Source organism: Nyctereutes procyonoides, unplaced genomic scaffold (genome assembly GCF_905146905.1).
Source record: "Nyctereutes procyonoides isolate TBG_1078 unplaced genomic scaffold, NYPRO_anot_genome, whole genome shotgun sequence".
NCBI classification, from domain to species: domain Eukaryota; kingdom Metazoa; phylum Chordata; class Mammalia; order Carnivora; family Canidae; genus Nyctereutes; species Nyctereutes procyonoides.
Window position 1 is genome coordinate 8,484,868 of NW_026575160.1, and position 26,176 is coordinate 8,511,043.

Here is a 26,176-nt window from a genome sequence, read left to right on the forward strand (position 1 = left end):
AATAGCTAAATTATGGAAGCAACCCAAGTGTTCATCAATTGATAAATGGGTAAAGAAGATGTGGTGTGTATATACAATAGAAAATTACTCAGCCATAAAAAACTAATGAAATCTTGCCATTTGCAACAACATGGATGGAGCTACAGAGTATAATACTCAGTGAAATAGGTCAGTGAGAGAAAGACAAATACCATTTTACTCGTATGTGGAATTTAAGAAACAAACAAAAAATAATAATAAGCAAGAGGGAAAAAAAGAAAGAGACTCTTTAACTATAGAGAACAAACTGATAGTTACCAAAGGGGAGGTAGATGGGAGGGACTGTAGATTAAATAGGTGATGCAGATTAAAGAGTACACTTATCATGACCAGCACTGAGCAATGTATAGAATTGTTAAATCTATACATCTATCACTATATCACTATATTGTACATGTGAAATTAATATAACACTGTATGTTAACTATGCTGGAATTAAAATTTAAAACTTAATAAATAATATTATTTCACAAATTAGGAAATTTAGAAAGTTATTATCCTCCATCTCTTCATCAAACTTAAAACTTCAAAAACCCTAGCTTTCTTTATAGCTTTATCCTGCTATAAAGCAGTGATAATTATTTAAAAGTTTGAAAATATAACTTATATTGACTCAAACACTTCGAATTCAGTTTATTTCACATTAGGCCATATTTTACTTTAAAAATAAAAGTTAGGGCAGCCCGGGTGGCTCAGCGGTTTAGCGCTGCCTTCAGCCCAGGGCCTAATCCTAGAGACCCAGGATTGAGTCCCACATCAGGCTCCCCCTGCATGGAGCCTGCTTCTCCCTATCCTGTGACTCTGCCTCTCTCTCTCTATCTCTCTCTATCTCTCTCTCTCTCTCTCTGTGTCTCTCAGGAATAAATAAATAAAATCATAAATAAATAAATAAATAAATAAATAAATAAATAAATAAGTTAGGTTTTATATGCTAAATTTGCATCATTTTCATTCCAGAGTAGACTTAATAATTTCTAAAATTATTAAGTTCAATATTGTCAAACTTATTTAAAATAAATATAGGGCAGCCCTGGTGGCTAAGTTGTTTAAGCGCCGCCTTCAACCCAGGGCCTGATCCTGGAGACTCAGGATCGAGTCCCACGTCGGGCTCCCTGCATGAAGCCTGCTTCTCCCTCTGCCTGTGTCTCTGCCTCTCTCTCTCTGTGTGTGTGTCTCTCATGCATAAATAAAAGTGTTTTAAAATAAATAAATAAATAAATAAAATAAATAAATAAATAAAATAATAATAAAATAGCTATGGTTAAACGAACCCTATTTTGAGATTTGTTTTTAAACTACTACACTGAGATCTTTCTTTGAAGTAATATGTCCTTATTTTTCATTAAAATTAAACAAAAACTCTATTATTAGGTCTTAAGTTAAAGAGTTTCACAATGTTAGGAAAATTAAAGTGGAGTATTTGTGGTATAAATATATAAATATTTAAAACACCTTATTCAAAATGGATTGGTAGTCTCCCAAAATAATGTTCATCCTGATAAAACAATACCATTAATATTAAATGAACAACTACAGTATTCTGGGTACTACATAGTAAATATAACATCCTTGATATCTACATATGCAGTAATTCATTTCTGAAACTCTAGAAGTGTTTATTTGCCACTATACGTATAGCGTCCAAATGAATCAGTTTATTAGACTCCATGATGATCATAAGTACTACAAAGTTAATGTTGATAATAGAATCATTTCCAAGAAGCAGCATAGCAGTGATTAGGGGTTATGGGCTCTGGAGACACTATTAATTTGAAATCCTGACTCTGCCACTTACTAGTTTTAGGACCTTAGGTGAGTTATTTAAATTTTCTGTGCCTCAGTTTTCTAATCTTTAACATGGGGAAAATAATAATAATTTATTTATGAATTACTGTGAAATTAAATGAATCATTCATGTAAAGTGCTTAGAATCATTGTTGGTATACTAAATTTTATTATATTACTAATACTAGCATTATCCAATCAAACTTTTTAGAAAAATTCAAACCAGAAAGATTAATGCTATAATTATTTATCTTGAACATACATGATTATTTTCAGACCTATTCCTTTAGTGATTTTTCACATGAAAATGAAGTAAAAACAAGTAAAGAGAGATACATACCAAAACTTCCTGTGATCATTATTTTGTTTAGCAGCCTTGTCAGGAAAATAACTTGTCTTTGACCTGTTAAAGAACATTCTTAGAAAAATTTATTTTGAGAAGAGGTTGAAATTTTATTTTAAACTTGCCACCAAAAAAAAAAAAACAATAAACAAAAAATTTGACACAAAGTAAATGGCTCCTGAAAAAAAAGCCAAATAAAAGATTTCTTTCTTCATAGAGAAATTTCTAGAAAAAAAAAGAGAAAGTGATAGCATAGAAGAATGTCTGATTAGGGATACTACAAGGCTGGCTAACGTTTATTGTACTTTGAGATGCCTGATTAACAGTTATTAAGTTTGTCAAATAATCACAGTCATGGAAAGCCTTCCATGTGCATATTCTCCTTTTCACCTAAATCCACCTAAGGCTTTCTACCTCTGTTCCCAACCCTGGTCTGGGACACCATCATCCAAACTGGGCTGCTCATTTCTGTCTTGTCTCCCTCCCCATGTCTTCATGGGGAAGTCACAGATTTACTCACACCACATTCAAATGAGCAGAGAATATGTAGCTCTTTTGTTTCACTAAATTTGGTCTCATTTCTCTGAGTAGCAAGAAAAGCAAAAACTAGATTTACAGCAGTCTGGTTTAGAATGTCATCCTATCCTAGGATTTAAACAGTCTTTTTAAAGTTAACTAATGTCTCTGGGATTTCTTGTCCTGTGGGAGCTGGTCCAATTGATTTTGCTTTCTGAACAGTTTGGAACGGGCAGCAGTTGCAGACCTGGAAAATGTTCTTGTCTCCTAAGATCTTCCTCAGGCCCAGGGCCAGCATCACATTTAAGTGCTTAGCTATGTTATTAGGCTTATAAGCTCCAGAAAAGATTAGATAGAAAGGAGGAGTCAGAAAGAGTATCTGTGTCATCTCCCTCACAAAGCTCTTTTTACTAAAATCTGTCCCTACTAATGGAATAATTCTTTTGAACTAAGGCATTGTTTTCTCCAGTTAATTATATAGGCCTTTGAAAAAAAAGACACAATAAGCTATCGTCATCCACCAACATTTTAGTATAAGTTGGAATTACCAGCTCCCTATTAAGCCTGAAAACTTCAACAAAAGCTGCACAGGAGGGAAGCCTAGGTGGCTCAGCGGTTGAGTGTCTGCCTTTGGCTCAGGGTGTGATCCTGGAGTCCTGGGATTGAGTCCCACAATGGGCTCCCTGCATGGAGCCTACTTCTTCCTTTGCCTATGTCTCTGCCTCTCTCATGAATAAATAAATAAAAATCATTAAAAAAAAAAGCTGCACAGGAATGTATCACTTTCAGTATCAGAGGCAATACAACTTTAAAGGAATGCTTACTAAAAGTCTTTTGAATTTTGAAAACATTATTCTAATGGTAACATGTATATTCTTCATTTAAGGATATTAAAAAAGCTGATGAACAGATAGAATCAATAGCATATTCTATTGAAAAACATATCAACTCAGTTCCTCTGTGCTCTATGAATAGCATCAAGTCAGACCTTCTTGACAAGTCTGAGGAATCCATCCAATATAAAGAGGTAATGGTTTAGCTATCAACAAGTTTTATCTACATGTTCTCCAATTATGTTTTATCTAACTCTTGTAATATTTAGAGTTTACAATAACATATTACTGTAGTGCTAATTGTACAAAACATGTCTTTCCCAAACTTCACTATAATGTCACTGTGATGCTCTAAGAAAGAGGCCCTCAGGGGTGCTTGGGTGGCTCAGTGGTTAAATGTCTGCCTTTGGCTCAGGTCATGATCCAGGGTCCTGGGATTGAGTTCCACATGAGGTCCCTTGTGGGGAACCTGCTTCTCTCTCTGCCTATGTCTCTGCCTCTCTCTCTGTGTCTCTCATTAATAAATAAATAAAATCTTAAAGAGAGAGAGAGAGATGCCCTCAAAAAAGACTGTATTTATGTCACAGGTCATTTGGGGGGCAAGAAATCTCTTAAGAATGGGCTTTGTTCTTCTTTTTCTAGTTCCTTTAGGCATAAGAGTAATTGGCTAGTGAAAACTAAGAGAACTCTAAAGAATGCAGAAGTAGCGGATAGAAGTAGCAACCACTACTGAAGTTGAACTAGAGACCCAAGGAAGAGCCCTCATTCTTCCTTCCAAGGCTGAGATTCATGCCTCACTTCAAAGAGTGCAGCTTTAGTTCATTGGATGGCAGAGAAGTTGCTAAGTTACCTCACTTGGTAGAGTTTGCCGGAAATCTGTCCTATTGCATGCCAGAGCCTACTTGGTACCAGGAGAAGCTCCGGCGCACTGTTGGAACCAGGAGCTGGGAAGGTTGCCCTCCTCAGGAGTTAAGCACAGTTCCATGTGTAGGAGGATGAGGGCATTAGTGACCTGGCTGAAACACAGCCCAGTGCTCTCTGAGTCCCACAGTTACACCTCTCCTGGCTAAGCAAAGAGCTGGAGAAAGCACTTGGTGGCCAAACATAGGATAAAACTGTACTCAGCAGGTACCTAATTCTTAACAAAACTGTGCAAGCAAAGCAGTAGAGAAAAAAAGCTTATCCTGGAGGAGCCTACCCGGTAAGCCAGTAGAAAGAGCAGGAAGAAAAATTCCCTCCTCCTGCAATGTTTTTCAAGTACCCTCAACAGACAGGGCTTGGCATCTTACTAGCTGGTAAATGGAAAATATGTATAAGGCAAAAGAGTGAATTTGAACCCAAGAGGTAATAAATCAGTAATCAGGACAAAGATGGTATTATTTTAAATAGGAAGAATAGTTAAATAAGGAGTTGGGGGCACAGTGAATAAGAAGAGAGGATGGGGAGAGTGTTGTGTGAGATACTCAGGAGCCAGATCATGTAGAACCTTGTAGATCATAGTAACAGTTTTAGATTCTTTACTTACTCTAACAAAAAGTCACCAGGGGTTTTTAACCAGTAGTCCATGATCCACAAGAAAAATCTGGATAGAATTCAGAGACAATGATCCTGAATGAAAAAAAAAAATCATAACTTTTTTCCACCTGTCATTGATAAAAAATTAATTTAATTATGAATATAAACAACAAACTACAATAGTATTACCAATGTCAATGATGTCACCAATGAAAATCACAGAATTGTTTTTTAAAAGATTTACTTATTTATTTGAGAAAGCGAGAGAGCACGTGAGCAGGGCAGGGGGTAGAACAGAGAAAGAAGAAGAGAGAGAATCTCAAGCAGACTTTACTGAGTTCAGAGCCAATGCTGGGCTGAGTCTCATGACCCTGAAATCATGACCTAAGCCAGTATCAAGAATCAGATGCTTAACCAACTGAGCCACCCAGGCACCCCTGAAAGTCACAGAAATTTTGATACCACATTACAGTTATTATAAATATGTTAAAATATCTTTACACTCATCACTATTCTATCTTGTTATTTAATGTGCTAATAATGAAGCACAACCATAACTGTATCATAACTTCGAATTTTTTTGTTAAATATTTTGAATACTATATTTCAGTTAATTGGCTTTCTTTGAGACCTATGGGTAATTTAGCACATTGTTATAAATTCTGGCAAGGAGTCCCCAGACTTCACCAGTCTGACACAGGGATCCATGATACAAAGCAGGTTAAGAACTGCTACATTAAAAGGGTCTTATTCAGAAGAGTGATGAAGTGATTTATTTGAGTTGGCTGCTGTGTGGAGAATGGTGTTTGGGAACCAGAGTGAGATCTGGGAGAACAGGGCATGGGAGAGATGATGATGGTTAATTAATGGACCTGATGGATTTGATTAAAGCTATCTAATGAGAGATAAATTGCAGGTGGAGAAGCAACTAGGACAGGAAATGGAAAAGCAGGATACCGCAAAATTTAAATTCCGGTAGAAAAGCAGTAGCCAACAAAGGAGCCTAAAGAATGGCTGGAAAATAATAGGAAAGCCAAGGGAGTATGGTATCATAGAAACTAACACAGAAAAGTTACAGCTATAGGAAACAAACTGAGGGTTGCTGGGGGAGGGGTGCTGGGGTAAATGGGTGATGGGCATTAAGGAGGGCACATGACATAATGAGCACTGGGTGTTATATGCAACTGAGGAGTCACTGAACTCTAACTCTGAAAGTAATAATACACTATATGTTAATTAATTTAATTTAAATAAAATAACATTTTTAAAAATAAATTTAATTTCCCCTTGTTTCCTAAAAAATAAAAATAAAAAAGTGTTACAAAAGAGGAAGAGATCATTTGTGTTGATTGCTGTGAAATCCAGATAAAATTAGATTTCTGCTTCCAGCCAAGGTAGGTTAACAGGAACTGGATTTACCTTTCTGCTTGAAACACCTAAGAAATGGAAGAAAACATGTAAGACAGTTTTCTAACATTGGACATCAGGCAGAACAAGATCATGGTCCTTGAGGAAAGGGAAACAAATGAGGTGAATCTTATCATTGGTCCAGATTACTGCCTGGGTTGTTTCCAAGCCTTGGAACTAGAAGGGGATATCCATGCAGAACCCAGGCAGCCATATTAAGGAGCATCCTCATTGTAAAGAATGAAAAAGAGAATTTTGAGAGCTCCTCAGAGTTCCAGAGATCTCCATCGGTTCTACATTGAGTTTTCATCCAAGTAATGATCAGAGCATTTATCGAGAAAACTGCCAAAGACGGAGGAAAGATCTACCAGAAAGGATGAAAGGAAGAACAATCTTTTCACAAAGGCTCACAAAGGGCCAGGAGTAGTTCTTATTATTTTTTAAGTTTTTATTTTAATTCCAGTTAGTTAACATACAATGTTATATTAGTTTCAGGTGTACAGTATAGTGATTCAACACTTCCATACATCAGCCAGTGCTCATCATGACAAGGGCACTCCATAATCCCTATCACCTATTTAACCCATCCCTCCCCTATGATAACCACCAGTTTAAGAGTAGTTCTTATTAAACCAGCTGGAATGAGCAGTTTCTAAATTCATGGGTCATTGAGTTAGATATTAAGGTAGATATTACCCTGGGAGGGGTGGGGGAAGGTTGGAAATAGCCCCATGCTAAATGCAGCTCTGAGCCCAACTAACAACACCTAAAAGCAAACCTCAAAAGGATCAAACTCTTTCCAATTAACCTAAATGTGTTCCTGTATAAAGCTCAATAATATATATAAGAATTCAAAAATACTGTGGCACCTGGCTCAATAAAGGTTGATAGAGCATACAACTCTTGATTTCAGGATTATAATTTGAGCCCCATATTGGGTATAGGGATTACTTAAAAAATAAAATCTTTGGGATACCTAGATGGTTCAGGTGGCTAAGCATCTAACTTGGTTCAGGTCATGATCTCAAGGTCCTGGGATAGAGCCCTACATCAGGCTCCCAAGCTCAGCAGGGAGTCTTCTTGCCCTCTGCCCCTCCCCCTGTTCCTGCATGCGCTCTCACTCTCTCTCTCAAGTAAATAAAATCTTTAAAAAAAAAAATCTTTTTAAAATTTTTCAAAAAATGGGCAGCCTGGATGGCTCAGCGGTTTAGCGCAGTCTTTAGCCCAGGGCGTGATCCTGGAGGCCCAGGATCGAGTCCCACAAGTCCCATGCCAGGCTCCCTGTATGGAGCCTTCTTCTCCCTCTGCCTGTGTCTCTGCCTCTCTCTGTCTCTGTGTCTCTCATTAATAAATAAATAAAATCTTGAAAATTCTTAGATAAATAAATAAAATTTTTCAAAAAAAAAAAAACCCAATGAGTAAAATTTAGTGTCTAGCATCCAATCAAAAATCACCAGTAAAGAAGCAGGAAGAGTTCCCAAAATGAAGAGAAACTAAATCAATAGAAACAGACCCAGAAATGACACACTTGGTAGAATTAGTAGGAACAATAAAGAGTTGTGGGTTTTTTCTTTCTGTTTTAAAGATTTTATTTACTTATTCATCAGAGATACACAGAGAAGCAGGGACATAGGCAGAGGGAAAAGCAGGCTCTCGGTAGGGAGCCTGATGCGGGACTCAATCCCAGGATCCCAGGATCACAACCAGAGCCAAAGGCAGATGCTCAACCACTGAGCCACCCAGGTGCCCCCAATAAGAAGTTACTATAACTATTTTTCACATGTCCCCAAAAGAAAGGCAAAAACTTTTGAATAAACAATGAAAAATTTTTTGATGAAAACTAAAAACTCACAGGTTCAAAAAGCTTAATAAATTCCAAATACAAGAAACTTAAGTTACACTACGCAAAGGCACATCATAATAAAATTACTTAAAACCTAAAATAAGGAGAAAATTTTAAAACAGCCAGAGAAAATCAGCATACTATGTATAGGGGAAAAAAAATAAAATCACAAACTTCTCATTAGAAACAAGGCAAACTAGAAGACAATAGAATAATATCTTAAAAGGGAAAAAAGCTCAAATTAAAATGCTACATGCAGAAAAATATTTCTCCAAATTGAAGGCAAAGTTCAGAAGTTTTCAGGAAAAAAAAAAGTCTAAAATAATTTATCACCTGCAGACCTACACTCCCAGAAATGTTAAAAGCAAGCCTTCAGTCAGAAGGAAGGTGATACCTTATGGAAATCTGAATCTACACAAAGGAATGAGAAATATCAAAAATAGTAAATAAATGTGTTAATATAATAATGATTAATAATTCTTTTAATTAGGCTCCATGCCCAACATGGGGATTGAACTCATGACCCTGAAATCACTTCTCATGTTCTACTGACTGAGACATCCAGGCACCCTAATAATGCTTTTTTAAGTACATTTTTTAAATAATTTACTTTTCTAAGAAAAAAATAACACTATACTATCAGGCTTATAACAGAATAAAGTATAAGCAAAAATTTATAAAAACAATAGCCAAAAGACTAGCAGGGAGAAATGGAAATATTCTATTTTTAAGGTTCCTAAATGATATACGATATTACTTAAAGGTAGACTGTGATGTAGATAGTAGTCAATGTCAATTTCAGAGAAAAAAAATACCAGAAATAAAAAGGCTATTTTCATAATTATAAAAGGATCAATTTATCAAGAACTGAAAAGAGAAATAAAAATTTACCATTTTAGGGCAGCCCGGGTGGCTTAGCGGTTTAGCACCGCCTTCAGCCTGGGGTGTGATCCTGGAGACCCAGGATTGAGTCCCATGTTAGGCTCCCTGCATGGGGCCTGCTTCTCCCTCTGCCTGTGTCTCTGCCTCTTTCTCTCTCTTTCTGTGTCTCTCATGAATAAACAAATAAAATCTTTTTTAAAAAGTTACCATTTTAGTCAGAGACTTCAATACCTCTCTTAAATATTGATAGAGCAAATGGACAAAAATTCACAGGGATAGAGATGACTTTATTTGTTTTTTTAATTTTTATTTATGATAGGCACACAGTGAGAGAGAGAGGCAGAGACATAGGCAGAGGGAGAAGCAGGCTCCATGCACCAGGAGCCCGACATGGGATTCGATCCCGGGTCCCCAGGATCGCACCCTGGGCCAAAGGCAGGCGCCAAACCGCTGCGCCACCCAGGGATCCCTAGAGATGACTTTAATAGCACTCTCAACCAGCTTAACCTAATAGACATTTACAGAAGACTCCACATATCAGAAGAAGAATACACATTCTTCTCAAATGCATCTGAAACATTTATCAAAATAGTCCATATTGTAAGCATACTACAGGTCTCAATATATTTTTTTAAATTCAAATAATGAAAATTATATTACCTAACCAAGGTAGAATTACATCAGAAATTAAAAACAGAGGAACACCTGGCTGGCTCAGTTAGTAGAGCATGCAACTCTTGATTTCAGAGTTGTAGTTTCAAGCCCCATGTTAGGTGTAGAGATTACTTAAAAATAAAATAATAAAATAAAATAAAATAAAATAAAATAAAATAAAATAAAATAAATAAAAAATAAAATAAAATAAAATAAAAAAATAAAATAAATCAAGACAGAAAGTGGCCTGAAAATCTTGAAATATTTGGAAGCTAGGCAACTCATTTCCAAATAATGCATGTATCAAAGAAGAAATCAAAAGAGAAATTCAAAAGTATTTTGAACTGAATGAAAGTAAAACCAAATATAATCAAAATGTACCCTACAATCCAGCCATTACACTACTAGGTATTTACCCAAAGAATACAAAAATACTAATTCAAAGGAATACATGCACCCAGATGTTTCTAGAAGCATTATCTACAATAGCCAAATTATGGAAACAGCCGAAGTGTTCATCTACTGATGAATGGATAAAGATGCAGTATATATACAACAGAATATTACTCGACCATAAAAAAATAATAAAATCTTGCTATTTGCAATGATATGGATGGAGCTAGAGAATATTATGCTAAGCGAAATAAGTCAGCCAGAGAAAGACAAATAACATGATTTCACTCATATGTGGAATTTAAGAAACAAAACAAACAGGCAAAGGGAAAGAGAGAGAGAGAGAGAGAGAGAGAGAGAGAGAGAGAGAGGAGCAAACCAAGAAACATACTCTTAACTATAGAGAACAAACTGATGGTTACCAGGGAAGAGGTGAATGAAGGGGTGGATTAAATAGGTGATGGGAATTAAGGATTGCACTTGTGATGACCGATGTATGGAAGTGTATAAACACTATATTGTACACCTGAAACTAAAAATTACACTATATGTTAACCAACTGGACTTTAAAATAAAACTTAAAAAAAATAACTCAAGTTTTTAAAAAATATGAAATTTAAGAAAAAAAACACAAATTACCAACATCAAGAATGAGAGCGGTGACATCACAACAGGCTCTACAGATATTAAAATTCTTTTAATAAGATAATCTTATGAAAACATTTATGCAAATAAATCATATAACTTAGATGAAATGGACAAATTCTTTGAAAGGCATGAACTACCAAAGCCCACTCAAAAGTAAATTAATTTTAAAAAGAATAAATTAATAGCTTAAAAAATCTTATATCTATTAAAAGGAAATTGAATTTTTAATGAAAACGTTTTCCTTAAAGAAAACCTCAACCCCAGTTGGCTTAACTGGTGAATTCTACCAATCAGAAAATTGAAGAGGAGAGCTCCTATTCTATGAGACCAACATTATTCTGGTATCAAAATTAGCAAAGATATTACAAGAAAATAACATTATAGATAAATACCCCTCATGAACATAGATGGAAAAATTCTTAACAAAATTTTAGTAAATCTAATAAGCAATATATAAAAAGAATAATATATCATCACCAAGTAGGACTTATCTAAGAAACACAAGTTTGATTTAACATTAAGAAATTAATGTAATTCTTCCTATTAAAAAAATTAAATGAAATAACTAGCTAATCATCTCAATCAATGCAGAAAATTCCTTTTACAAAATGTACTGTCTATTCCTAATAACTCTCAGCAAACTAGGAATTGAAAGAAATTGTCTCAGCCTGATAAAGGGCATCAACAAAAGATCTATGGCTAATATTCTCAGCGGTAAAAAACTTATATCAAGAACAAGGCAGTGATGTACACTTCCCACCATTTCTAGTCAACATTGTGCCAACTTCCAGCATGTTCAATAAGGCCAAAAAATAAAAGGCATCCAGACAGGAAAGAAAAATAGAAAACTGTCTTTATTCAAAAATAACACAATTACCTATCTAAACCATCCTATGGAATGCACACAAAAAAAGGTACTAAAAAGATAATTGAGCTTAGCAAGGTTGCAGAATACATGATCAATATATAAAAATCAAAAATAGGAATTGAAATTTAAAAAATAATGTCACATACAGTAGTATCAAAATTATGAAATACTTGGGGCTAAATTTGATAAAAGATTATAAGATCCACACACTGAAATATACAAAATATCACTAAGAAAAATAAAAAGAGACCTAAATAAATTGAGGGATATACCATGTACATGAATAAGAAGATTCCATATCATTGGGATTTGAGTTCTCCCCAAATTGATCTACAGGTTCAAGGCAATACCAATCAATATTTCAGCAGGCTTTTTGTAAAATTTTACAAACTGATTCTAAGTGGAAATTCAAAAGGATAAAATAAGCAAAACAACTTTGAAAAAGAACAAAGTTGGAGGATTTGTCATACCTAATTTCACTTCTTAGTATACAGCTATATTAATGGGAATAATGTGCTATTATTAGCACAAAAATAAGCAAATAGGTCAATAGAGCAACATAGAGTTAAGAAATAGACCCACACGTATATGGTTAATTGTATTTAAACAAAAGCCCAAAATCAATCCAATAGTGAATGTAGAGTCTTTTCAAGAAATGATGCTATACTTCTATACAACTATATACAAAATAATCATCCTCAATCCATACCTCAGATTATGGATAAAAAATTAACTCAAAATGGATTACAGACCTTACTATAAAACCTAAAATTAGAAAACTTCCATAAGAAAATCCAGTAGAAAATCTTTGTGGCTTTGAATATAGCAAAGATTTCCTAGATACAGCACCAAAGGCACAATTCATAAAAGAGAAAAAAATGATAAATTAGACTTCACAAAATCAAGATCTTTGCTATTTGTAAAATACTTTTAAGAAATGAAAAGATACACCAAAATCTGGGAGAAAATATTTGTAAGTTATATATAAAGGAACTGTGTCCAAAATAAACAAAGAACTCCCAAAGCACAATAATAAGAATACCAGCAACCCAATTGAAAAATGGGCAAAAGATTTGAATAGACATTTTGCCAAAGAAGATGTGCATATAGGAAACAAGCATACGAAAAGATGCCAGACATTGTTAGTCATCAGAGAAGTGCAAATTAAATTCATAATTGAGATATCATGACACATCTATTAGAATGGTGGTATCTAAAGAGACTGACTTTAGCAAAGTGTTGGCAATGATATGAAGCCACTATTACTCCATATTTTCCTGGTGGAAACATGAAATGGTAAACTCAATTTGGAAAACAGTTTGGCAATTTCTTAAAAAGCTGAACATACGACTATCTGATCCAGCTATTCCATCTCTAGGTATTTACCTGAGAGAAATGAAAACATATGTCCGGGGATCCCTGGGTGGCGCAGCGGTTTGGCGCCTGCCTTTGGCCCAGGGCGCGATCCTGGAGACCCGGGATCGAATCCCACGTCGGGCTCCCGGTGCATGGAGCCTGCTTCTCCCTCTGCCTGTGTCTCTGCCTCTCTCTCTCTCTCCCTGTCTGTGACTATCATAAATAAATAATAATAAAAAAAAGAAAACATATGTCCACACAAAGACCTGAGACTATTTATAGCAGTTTTATTTTTAATAGCCCAAAACCCAAATTTATGTCAATGGGTGAATGGATATATACATTTTGGCATATCCATACAATGGAGTACTACTCAGCAATAAAAATGAATGAAATGTTAATTTACACAATATTATGAATAAATCTCAAAGTAATTATGTTGTGCAAAAGAAGCCAGATGAAAAAGAATACGTACTGTATGATTTCATATATCAAATTTTAGAAAATGCAAAATAATCTGTAGTGACAGAAAGTATATCAGTGATGTAGGGGAAGAGGACTGGCAGCTGAGAGGTGTGGGAGGAGAGGATTACAAAATGCAGTAGAATCTGGAAGTAATGGATATGTTCAGTATCTTGACTGGGGTAATTGTTTCATGGATATGTAGTGATGTCTAAACTTATCAAGTTGTACATTTTAAATACATCCAACTTGCATGAAAATTATAATAACCCATCACAGCTCTAAAATATGAAATTTAAAATTATTTAGGAAGGGTTTTTTTTTAACAATTTTTTAAGATTTATTTATTTATTTTAGGTAGAGAGCAACAGGGGGGAGGGCCAGAGAGAAAGGATGAGGGAGAGAATCTCAAGCAGACTCACCACTAAGCATGGAGCCAGATACGGGGCTCCATTTCTTGAACCTGAGATCATGACTTGTGCCAAAATCAAGAGATGGACTATTAACTGACTGAGCCACCCAGCACCCTTTTTTTTTAACTTTTTAAAGCCCTTTTGTATATCATTATAAAATATTTATAATTTCATATACTTTTATATCAGATTCTCTTAAAACATGATATAATCTGAAATATATTTAGGTAGCACAAAAACTTTCATGCTCTTACTGCAATTTTTCGTTTTGTTTTTGTCTTATTCTATCTTTATAACATTATTTAAGTAATACCCATTTTTTTTACCTGTTATTGTATATTTTTCCAAAGTCAAAGGGATACATTATTCTGTAGGAGTGAGATAGCTTGCATACATTTGCTGTCTCTAACTTAACTGGTGTTAGGTACTAGAACACACTAAATCTTAGCTTCATTACAAAATGAGGTAATTTTATAAAGAATTTGATGGAAAATCTGTGCTCAGTGCTTGACAATGAGTTGGTATGCAACTTTTTAAATTTATTTTCTTTTTAAAGATTTTATTTATTTATTCATGAGAGACACAGAGAGAGAGAGAGAGAGAGAGAGAGAGAGAGAGGCAGAGACACAGGCAGAGAGAGAAGCAGGCTCCATGCAGGGAGCCCGATGTGGGACTTGATCCCGGGTCCCCAGGATCAGGCCCTGGGCCAAAGGCGGCGCTAAACCGCTAAGCCACCCGGGCTGTCCCACTTTTTAAATTTCTGTATATTCTTTTGAACAGTCACCTAACTGAAAATTGAGGCTTTTTGTAATGATGATATTCAGAAAACTTCAGAGGAAAGATAATAGTCAAATTATTAAGTAACCCAATATAACTGTGGTTAACCCATCCTGAAAATAGATCATAAAGGCTGTAGAATTTTAAAAGTTCTATTGTTCAAACAATACAGTTTACATTATAGTAATTTTAAAAGTTCTATTGTTCAAACAATACAGTTTACATTATAGTTGCCAGACTAAGATTAAAGCAAGAATTACAAACTATTTTAGAGTTGTTCCTGAAGAATTCTCTTATTAGGTTCATAAATGCCATGATTTCAAGAGTGAAGGCCAAGAGGAAGTTTTAATATCTGCTTTCTCATTCAAAATAATCACTCACAACAAAGTTATTTACAAGATTTTTTAGATTTCTGAAATAAATCTACTACACATGCTGGACAAGAGCAAGGAGAAATCTAATGATCATGACCGCTCCCTCCTCATTAACCCTCCACACATCCCATAAAGGGCTGACAGATATACTACCAGAAGGGTTACTTGCAGTGTTCTCTCTGCATAAGACCTGAGATTTTACATAATATAATCCTTCTTCTATAATAATACTGAATTAAACTCAATTCTAAAAATAATCCTAGAAGATAGGAACTGATATCATCACTCTCAGAAAGATGAAGAAACTGAAGCTTGGGGAGTTTAAGTAATATGCTCAGATACTGCAGCATTTTCCTTGTAAATGGGAACCCTAAAACAAGAAAAAAATGTTTCTGTAAATAAGCCATGAAACTGGAAAACTTTCAAGCCTGAAATTCTAGTAAAATTTTTACTTCCTATCTATGCTTATTTCCTTTTGTCTTATCCTAGGGTATAATATTCCATCTAGTCTAACAGAAATAAAGAAAATATGTCTGTCATTTCTTCTGTGAATCTTTGCTGTCAGAATTTGTAAATTAAACTGTACTTTTTAAATGACAGTAACAGTGAAATACCAAAAGGATAAATTGCACAAATAGTTTGGGGTAAGATTCTTCTACATATTGAGGACATCAAGTAATATGGGTGGCAAAATTTTTCTGAGAAATATTCTTTTTTTTTGTTTTTTTTTTTAATTGGAGTTCTATTTGGCAACATAGTATAACACCCAGTGCTCATCCCATCCAGTGCCCCCTCAGTGCCCATCACCCAGTCACCCCATCCCCCCACCCACCTCCCCTTCCATTACCCCTTGTTTGTTTCCCAGAGTTAGGAGTCTCTCATATTTTGTCACCCTCTCATATTTCCCACTCATTTTCTCTCCTTTCCCCTATAATCCCTTTCACTATTTTTTATATTCCCTGAATGAATGAAACCATATAATGTTTCTCCTTCTTCGACTGACTTACTTCACTCAGCGTAACACCCTCCAGTTCTATCCACCTTGAAGTAAATGGTGGGTATTTGTCATTTCCAATGACTGAATAATATTCCATTGTATACATAGACCACATCTTCTTTATCCTTTCTTCTTTTGATGGACACCGAGGCTCCTTCCACAGTTTGGCTATTGTGGACATTCCTGCTATAAACATTGGGGTGCAGGTGTCCCGGCGTTTCATTGCATCTGTATCTTTGGGGTAAATCCCCAGCAGTGCAATTGGTGGGTCATAAGGCAGATCTATTTTTAACTCTTTGAGGAACCTCCACACAGTTTTCCAGAGTGGCTGCACCAGTTCACATTCCCACCAACAGTACAAGAGTGTCCCCCTTTCTCCATATCCTCTCCAACATTTGTGGTTTCCTGTCTTGTTAATTTTCCCCATTCTCACTGGTGTGAGGTGGTATCTCATTGTGGTTTTGATTTGTATTTCCCTGATGGCAAGTGATGTGGAGCATTTTCTGAGAAATATTCTAATTTTAACTCTGCCACCTATTATTTATGATATTTTACATTATAAATCTGTTTAAGATTAACTAACTTCTGTAGGTTCCATTATGCTCTCAAACTGAAGTTTTAACTAAAGCATTTTATTCATAGCCAGGTCTTCCTGAAGTTTCTCTGTTTAAAATTTTTAAATTAATCAAGTCTGAATGGCTTTCTGTGTTTCTGGGGACACTGGCTGCTGTTCTAAATGGAGCTGTTCATCCAGTATTTGCCATCATCTTTGCTAAAATCATAACTGTAAGTAAAGCTAACTTGCTAATATTTTTAAGCATTTTAAGCAAAATAAAGCCTGAGAGAACAGACCTGTTGTACTCTGACCCAGCTCTGGGGAAATTGGGACTTGCGGTGGATCACCCATAGTGTTGTATCCACAATAGGAAGGTTAACTAATGTTCTCTCAGGGGATAAACCAGCCTCTATTGTGAAGTCTTGGCTGGGCCTTGTTGACTGGGCAATCAGTAAAGAAATTACTTTGTTTTCTAATTTTGACTCCAGTGCTGTATCAGCATTCCAAAGCACTGAAGCAATAAAATAGACAAATACAACTACTCTTCTCTCAACTAGTCCAAACAATGGCCATTTTTTATTACCAGCCAGCTCAAGGAGAGGAAATAACAAGAGCTTGGGATTGTGCCAAGGAACTCAGGAGGTTGATGAATTCAAGAACCCAGTCACGTTAAGTCTTCAGTCTCAGATTTGCACAGCTATGCTTTGTCAGTATAGATGCCAATATATGTATAATTACTAATTTTAGGAACAATGCCTAGGGACATGTTTTAAGGTCTCAGATTTCAAGGTAGTACCTTAAATAGAAGAATAGTAAGAAACCTAAGTTATTAGCAATTATTAGAAATAGTAATTCAAACAAACTGGAAGTTTCTTTGAAAATATACTATGATAATAATAACAGAAGACTCGTCTGATCTCATATTTACATAATTTAAGAGAGAAAGTTGACAGCAAATGATTTTTTATCATATGTAATGAATGTAGTGGATAGAATAATGATATACTTCTTTTCCCCAGAAATGTACATATAATCTTATTATGTTGAAATCTGTTCAAAAATTCCTGATGGATAGACATTTTAGTTTTTTCTTCCTCTTTTTGTTTTCTTCCAATCACCTGATAAAAAATCTATTTCTTTTCAGATGTTTGAAAATGCTGATAAAACCACATTAAAGCATGATGCTGAAATGTATTCCATGATATTTGTCATTTTGAGTGTTATTTCCTTTGTCAGTTATTTCTTTCAGGTAAGTTTTTAATGAATTAAACAAGTTTGAATATGATTATTTTTGTGTCATTCTCTCTGAGTTAAAAATAATAATATAATAAAATATAAATAAGTAAATGTAGTGACTAAATGTTACAAAGAAATAGAAAAGAGAATTAAGAATAAATATAGATTTTCTTTTTGTTTTCCAGGGTTATTTTATGGCAGAGCAGGGGAAATTTTAACCATGAGATTAAGACATTTGGCATTTAAAGCCATGTTATATCAGGTCAGTGTTGATTTTTTTTCTTATTTTATTTAAAATGTATTTTTAAGTATTCCAACTTGTAGTTTTCAAGTAGTTGTAGTTTTGTCAATTTCTTGACATAATCTTTCCTTTGATCCCTTAAAAGCATCCTTTTTGTTTCTAAGCAGCATCTAACATCAGAATTCTTACAGTATACTTTTCTAATAGAAGCAAGTCCAAAATTGTTATGTTTGAAAATACAACTTATAGAAAACAGGATTTAGAGTCTATTCCTTTTTCCTTGTGTTTATCTTGACAATTTTTTAATGTATAATGTACTGTTCTGGATCAGATTGAAAGACCATATAAAAACTGAGAAGAGTTATAATATCTCAGGGAACATATTTGAAAAGGAGGAGTTAATTCCTCTAGTCTCATCCATGTGCATAGCTTAAGTTTTTTCACTCTGCACTTTTGAAAACAGCCAGTCTCTCTGTCCTTCATCAGAAAAGAATTCAGGTAGCAGGCTCCCTGGCAGGTTGGCCTGCCATACACAGATGGTCAGTCACACCTAGGAAAGAACTAAAACTAGGTAGATCCAGTAGTAATCTTGAGAAGTGAAGGTTGGGGGCAAATGGCAGGAATGTCTCAGATTGGCACTTCTAAAATTCTTTCAGGAGGCTGAGGTATATATTGGGTTCCTTGAAAGCCAGTAATCATTTGGAGCCCTTCACCATACTTTCTGTCTCCAGAACTCCCTGGGCAGGAGCAAATAGCTTCCTGCTGAGGTCATTTCTTGTCAGAAATAGAATTACTGCCACTCTAGCTGAATCGTCAAAACCAGTTTTTACATCTTGTGACAGTTAGCAGTAGTGCTCAGGAGACTGCCATGTAACAAAATTCCTAGGTTTTTGTACTCTTGGGGAACTATAAGCTACAAAATTCAGTAAAGCCTGAGCAAGGTTTCCCATAGCAACTTGATGCTTTGAAGCAGCTGGTGCCTGACACTCACTGCTCAAAGATCTGTCAGAAATAATTGAAGACTCTCCTTAATCCAGAAAAACAAAAATCTCCTTGAGGGATCATAAAATCATGTAATGCCTGCACAACTGCTCAAGTTGAACTTGTACTTTAATTTTGCTTTTTATTTATGAATACTTTATATCCTTCCCTCATCTTTGATGAAATTAGGTGGGATTTTATTTTCTTAGGTGGGATTTTAATCACTAATACTATATTTTTCACTTATTGACAATTTTTGCCCATTTTTGTTTTTCTGTATGAATTTATGTTTTTCCACATTCAAGAAAATTTATTTTAAGTTTCCAGGAATTTTTTACAATGTTCCCTGAATGCCTGAATGTTTTGAACAAAAGGATGTATATAACTTTTTCAAACATTGCTTTGAACTTTGTAGCTAGACATTAATGGCATGTTTTTGGTGAAGTCTCAGGTCCAGGAGCCTGTTTAACCCAGTGGTTATTGTTAATCCAATATCCTGAAGGTTGATACTAGACATTAATACTCTGCCTACCATTAGCCATGTGTATAGCTAGCTGAACAGTAACATTCTTGGATAAAATAGCCTCTGCCCATAAGAATGCCCAATTTATAAACCAAAAACTCTGATCCTTCAAGAAACATACACATTCAAAGACACACACAGAGAAACTCTGGTCTATTCAGCAGATGTTATTAAATTCACCCATAAATTCAACCCAGCCCCTTTCAGCTCATTGTTTGTTTTCTCTCGTCATGTTGTACCATTCTTTTTGCTTCTTATCTTTGTTTTTTAAAATTGGAGGAAAAGAAGAGTCGTATATTTGGCCTTTTCTTTATAAATACCTTCCCAATTTCAGTTTTGTCTATAGTAAGGGACGTTCCTAATGTGCAGTTTTGCCTAACTCTTATTACCTGGTTTTTGTCCTAAAACTCTTTAAGGCTTAGAATGCATGCTGAGACTTGCACTGTTTTTTATAACTATTTTGAAACCTCATTTGAGGTAGAGGTATTTACAGAATCAGGTGTGGTCTTTTGTAGGTATAAAATCTGTTATTTTATTTGATTACTTGACATCCTTCCAGTTAAAAAGAATGTTCTAAGTGTTGCTGACTTCAATGGTTGTAAATAATTCATTGCTCAAAGCTAAATTTATATTTCTTAATGATAAATATTGACCTGTAGATCTGTTGGATTTCTGAAAAGATACATATTTTTGCCTATTTCTCTTTAAATTAGATTGGCTAGGGCTTCTTTAGGGATCTTTAAATCATGAGATGATAAAATTAATGGTGATCACTAAGGGATCTCAAAAAGCTACTTCCAAAAGATTTGAGGTAACAAGTCCTGAAGCAGGAGAAACAGGTAACTGAGACTCACCTGTAATGCTTCAGTTAAATGGGAGGTAAAACCTGATAGTTGACTAAAAACTCCAGCATCTGGCTGCCTAGGTTCAAATCCTGGCCTCACTTGCACCTGACAGCTATGTGGTCTTGGGCAAGTTATTCAATCGCTCGGTACCTTGGCTTCTTCATTTTTAAAACATGGATAGTCATACTATCTACCTCATACAGTTATGATGATTAATTGAGAAAATGCATACTAAAAATTTATACATCATGGTGTTATTGTAAAATTTTTTACTTGTAGTATAATTATTGACAGGAAAAATGGATTTACTAGTATCAAAAACTCAATTGTCTTTACTTACAATCATTTGACTATCAGAAGAAAAAAAAGCAAGTTAACTTTAACTCAACAACAGCTATGTTCCAGAAATTCTAAGTGTTTTAGCATATATTACCTATATTGGAATGCAGGACCTAGAGTACACATTGCTGACTTGTTGGAAAATAATTTTGGACATCTTGCAGATTAGACATCAGATAGTGACCGAGACTTGTCACATATATATCCTATGCCTAGTGTGTTATACAAGTTACTCTAGAATCAAGAATGTAATATTCCACAATAAATTATCCTTCCCAGATATTTACTTTACATTGTACCTAAAATTTCTTTGTGTATTCCTTGCCATGTTGAAATACAGAAATAATTAGAAAATGTAAAGTTTGTCTTAATTTTTTTGAGTATACAATTAAAAAACAGCTAATGTCTTCCAGTTCAAGAATGCTATAGTTATTATCGATGTTGATGTGTGTTCACAACGTGTTAGGCTCATGAGCGGGGTTGTTTTCAAAGTGATGATTGGTAGTGCAGACTCTGTAGGATGCCCTTTGGGTATCTTGTATCCTCAACTATTTGGAACACCTTCCCAACAAGGGCTTGCAGAACAGTGCTGTCATACTGGGGTAGTACCCACCCTTGCTCTTGCCATATTCCTCCATAGGAACTTTCTTCTCACATAACTGTGTGATTAATGCACAGCTCTCTTTCTGTTATGCTTCTGTTTACTTTGTTGGCAGAAACATGTAACCTGGGTGTCAGAGTCCTGGCTGAGTTATAAGCCAACAATTCTTTTGCTCTTCACTTACTAAAAATAAGTCATTTTTCAGAGCCAGGCTCCATATGATTTTAATCCACAAGAGATATAAGTGGTTTGAGTGAGTGGGAGGAAGCATTCAATAGCTAATAAAAGAAAATCAGAATTCCTCAGGCTGAGAAGTGCTGAGAAGTATTATCTCTATTTGCTGTTGAAAATGAAATTGGCTATAATATTATGCTTTTATTGCTTGTATTTTTGACCTATCTCCTTCAGATTGCATGCTTCCTGGCCACGGGGGTTTTACATTGGCCTTTTTGCCTTGTTAGCCTCTCACAAGGCCCAGTGCTTATACAATCTAGGGAGATTCACACAATATGAAGTGTCAGGGAAAATCTTGCCTATGTGTATCCTAAAGAGAAGGAGATAGACTTTTTATCATTAACCTTGCTTAAGACAGAAAGGTTTGGAAATATTTCTTTTTTTTTAATTTCAAGTTTTATTTAAATTCCAGCTAGTTAACATATATGGTAAAATTGGTTGTAGATGTAGTATTTAGTGATTCACCTACACATCCAGGGCTCATCATCAGTACCCTCCCCAATACCCATCACCCATTTAGCCCATCCTCCGCCCATGTCCCTCCATCAACCCTCAGTGTGTTCTCTCTACTTAAGAGTCTCTTATAATTTGCTTTCCTTTCTTTTTTCCTTCCCCCTATGTGTATATGCTTTGTTTCTTAAATTCCACATAAGAGTAAAATCATACAGGCTTTATCTTTCTCTGACTTATTTTGCTTTGCATAATACACTGTAGTTCTATCCTGTTGTAAATGGCAAGATTTCATTCTTTTTGACGACTAAGTAATATTCTATTACACAATATGTCTGTGTGTGTGTGTGTGTGTGTGTATCACCTCTTCTTTATCCATTCATCTGTCAGTGGACATTTGGGTTTTTTCCGTAATTTGGCTATTGTTGATAATGTTGCTATAAACATCAGGGTGGATGTGCCCCTTCAAATCAGCATTTTGGTATCCTTTGGGTAAATACCTAGTAGTGTGATTGCTGGGTAATAGGGCAGTTCCACTTTTAACTTTTTGAGGAATCTCCATACTATTTTCCACGGTGGCTGCATTCTCACCACCTGTATAAGAGGTTTCCCCTTTCTCCACATCCTTACCATCATCTGCTGTCTCCTATGTTGTTGATTTTAGCCTTTCTGACAGGTATAAGGTGGTATCTCATCATGGCTTTGATTTGTATTTCCCTGTTAATGAGTGATGTTGAGCATCTTTTCATGTGTCTGTTAGGGATCTATATGTCTTCTTTGGAAAAAAATGTTCATGACTTCTGCCCATTTCTTAAAAGGAATATTTATTTTGGGGTGTTGAGTTTGATAAATTTTTTATAGATTTTGGATACTAAGTCTTTATCAGATATGTCATTTACAGATAACTTATCCAGTTCCATAGGATGTCTTTTAGTTTTGTTGATTATTTCCTTCACTATGCAGCAGCTTTGTATCTTGATGAAGTTCCAATAATTCATTTTTGCTTTTGTTTTCCTTGTCTCCAGAGACATGTCTATCTAGTATGAAATTGCTACAGGTAATGTCAAAGAGGTTACTGCCTGTGTTCCTCTCTAAGATTTTGATGGCTTCCAGTCTCACATTTAGGCCTTTCATCCATTTTGTATTTGTTTTTGGGTATGGTATAAGAAAGTGGTCCAATTTCATTCTTCTGTATATCTCTGTCCAGTTTTCCCAACACCATTTGTTGAAGAGACTTTTTCCATTGAATACTCTTTCCTGCTTTGTCTAAAATTAGTTGACCATAGACTTGTGGGTCCATTTCTGGATTTTTCTGTTCTGTTCCAGTGATCTGTGTGTCTGTTCTTTGTGCCGGTACCATAACATCTTGATGCCAGTACAATTCTGTCTTCTAACACAGCTTGTAGTCTAGAATTGTAATGCCTCCAGCTTTGCTTTTATTTTTCAAGGCTGCTTTGGGGTCTTTGGGTGATTCCATACAAATTTTGGGATTGTTTGTTCTCGCTCTGTGAAAAATGCTGGTGGTATTTTGATAGGGATTGTATTAAATGTGTAAGTTGCTTTGGATAATGTAGGCATTTTAACAATATTTGTTCTTACTTGGAAATATTTCTAAATTGTTTTGTGCATTAACATTTGAAATAGTTTGGTGGCTCAGCGGTTTAGCGCCACCTTCAGCCCGGGCGTGATCCTGGAGACCCTGGATCGAGTCCCACGTCGGGCTCCCTGCATGGAGTCTGCTTCTCCCTCTGCCTGTGTCTCTGTCTGTCTGTCTGTCTGTCTCTGTGTGTGTGTGCCTCTCATGAATAAATAAAGAAAATCTTAAAAAAAAAACATTTGAAATAGTCTGCTCTTCACAAATTACTTATGGAGTATAATTACAACTTACTTGGTCATCCAAAATGACCATTTTTTATGTTAATTATTGTACAGTCTTGTAGTATTGGTGATGGTTCCAATAATACATTCTTCATTTTGTATCTAAATATAAATCTGTGTGAAGAAACAAAGGTCATTTGATCCATAGTATTTAAAAGAATTAAATCTGAGAGTGGGGGGGCAAGTAAATGTCTTCTGACTTATTACACCCGACTCACAAATCAGAAAAGAATCTTTTTAATAACCATGAAGTTTTTTATTTTGGTTTGGTTTGGGTTTTTTTTTTTATAACCAATGTTAATTCTCCTTTTTCTCTAGGATATTTCATGGTTTGATGATAAGGAAAACAGCACAGGAGCCTTGACATCAATATTAGCCATAGATATAGCACAGATCCAAGGAGTATGTATATCGCTTTTTTTGGTGGGAAGGGAGGGCTTCTTTTATTCTTAAAATGGTGTATATATGTAGTGTGTATGTATGCACACAAATGTATCTGTGCATATTTATAAGCTATACTAAGATGATCCACATCCTTAAAAAGACCAGTTAGGTTTCAGGGCTAACTGAGAGCTCTTAATGAAAGATATAAGGAAGCCTTTCAGTTCTGTATATTTTTTTTAATTTTTATTTATTTATGATAGAGAGAGAGAGAGAGAGGCAGAGACATAGGCAGAGGGAGAAGCAGGCTCCATGCACCGGGAGCCTGACGTGGGATTCGATCCCGGGTCTCCAGGATCGTGCCCTGGGCCAAAGGCAGGCGCTAAACCGCTGCGCCACCCAGGGATCCCAGTTCTGTATATTTTTAACAACAGCAACAAAAAAGTTATTGAATCACTACATTGTACACCTGGAACTAATATAACATTCTATGTCAACTATATAATCATATAAATAATAATTTAAAAAGGAAAAAAAAAAGATTTACCATATGTAATAGGATAGCCAGAGGACTAAAGAAGATACAAAGAATGAGTTAGAGAAAAGAGTTCAGAATTAAATAGTAAAACAAGAAAAGGTAGCCAAGTGAAAACATACACACAATTTAGAAGTCTTTTTTTTTTTAGAAGTTTTAATAAAAGAAGAAAGTGTAGTTTTTCCTTCTAAAGATAGATTTTTCAGAGAGGGTGACAGAACATGAGAGATTCCTAACTCTGGAAAACGAACAAGGGGTAATGGAAGGGGAGGTGGGCAGGGGGATGGGGTGACGGGGTGACTGGGTATGGGCACTGAGGGGGGCACTTGACAGGATGAGCACTGGGTATTATACTATATGTTGGCAAATCGAACTCCAATAAAAAATATAGAAAAGAAAGAAAGAAAAAAGAAAAGAAGAAAGAAAGAAAGAAAGAAAGAAAGAAAGAAAGAAAGAAAGAAAGAAAGAAGAAAGAAAGAAAGAAAGAAAGAAAGAAAGAAAGAAAGAAAGAAAGAAAGAAAGAAAGATTTTTTCTTACCAGAGAATAGAACAAGTTGGTTACAGTTGTGAATATTCACAAACATCCATAATGGCTTGCAAAACTAATTTTATGTTGTAGAAAAAGCTCAAGAGGAAAAGTGGCATCATCTTCATTTCTTCCTGAAACTCCTTTTCATTATTTGGAAGGCAAGGCTCTAAATTTATTAGACATAATTTATATTTTAAAATAAGGCTGAGGGCAGCCTGGGTGCCTCAGCGGTTTAGCGCTGCCTTCAGCCCAGGGCGTGATCCTGGAGACCCGGGATCGAGTCCCACATCAGGCTCCCTGCATGGAGCCTGCTTCTCCCTCTGCCTGTGTCTCTGCCTCCCTCTTTGTCTCTCATGAATAAATAAATAAAATATCTTTAAAAATAAAATAAAATAGGGCTGAGATCAATTTTATTGGCATAAGTGGGGAAAAATGATGGATAAAATTTCCTTAATAGTCAAGTAATAAGCATAGCATTAATCTTCCGTAGCACAATAGAATGATCTGAATGACAATTTCTGTTTAGGAATGACAGGGTTCACTCCTTTAGGGAGAAATATCCCTATAATTCCAGTTGAATCTCCACCCCACAAAATTTGCTATTTTTTTCTTTACCTTGCTGATATTTTTCTCTTCCTATCATTCAAATTTTTTAAAATTCCAGTGAAATATGCATCCCTACTAGCAACTATATTATACATGTATGACATCTCTTTTTAACAAGTATTTACTTCAGCCAAAA

At 35.2% G+C, this 26,176-nt stretch overlaps 1 protein-coding gene across 1 annotated transcript in view; it reads left to right on the plus strand.

Moving 5' to 3' along the window:
• ABCB5 (ATP binding cassette subfamily B member 5) overlaps window positions 1-26,176 on the plus strand; it is a 124,908-nt gene that overhangs the window by 58,830 nt on the left and 39,902 nt on the right. The window contains exons 15-19 of the mRNA XM_055314751.1: window positions 3,570-3,710; window positions 16,748-16,891; window positions 17,806-17,914; window positions 18,083-18,159; window positions 24,308-24,391. Of these exons, the coding sequence (XP_055170726.1) occupies window positions 3,570-3,710; window positions 16,748-16,891; window positions 17,806-17,914; window positions 18,083-18,159; window positions 24,308-24,391 (555 nt within the window). The remainder of the gene's footprint in view (window positions 1-3,569; window positions 3,711-16,747; window positions 16,892-17,805; window positions 17,915-18,082; window positions 18,160-24,307; window positions 24,392-26,176) is intronic.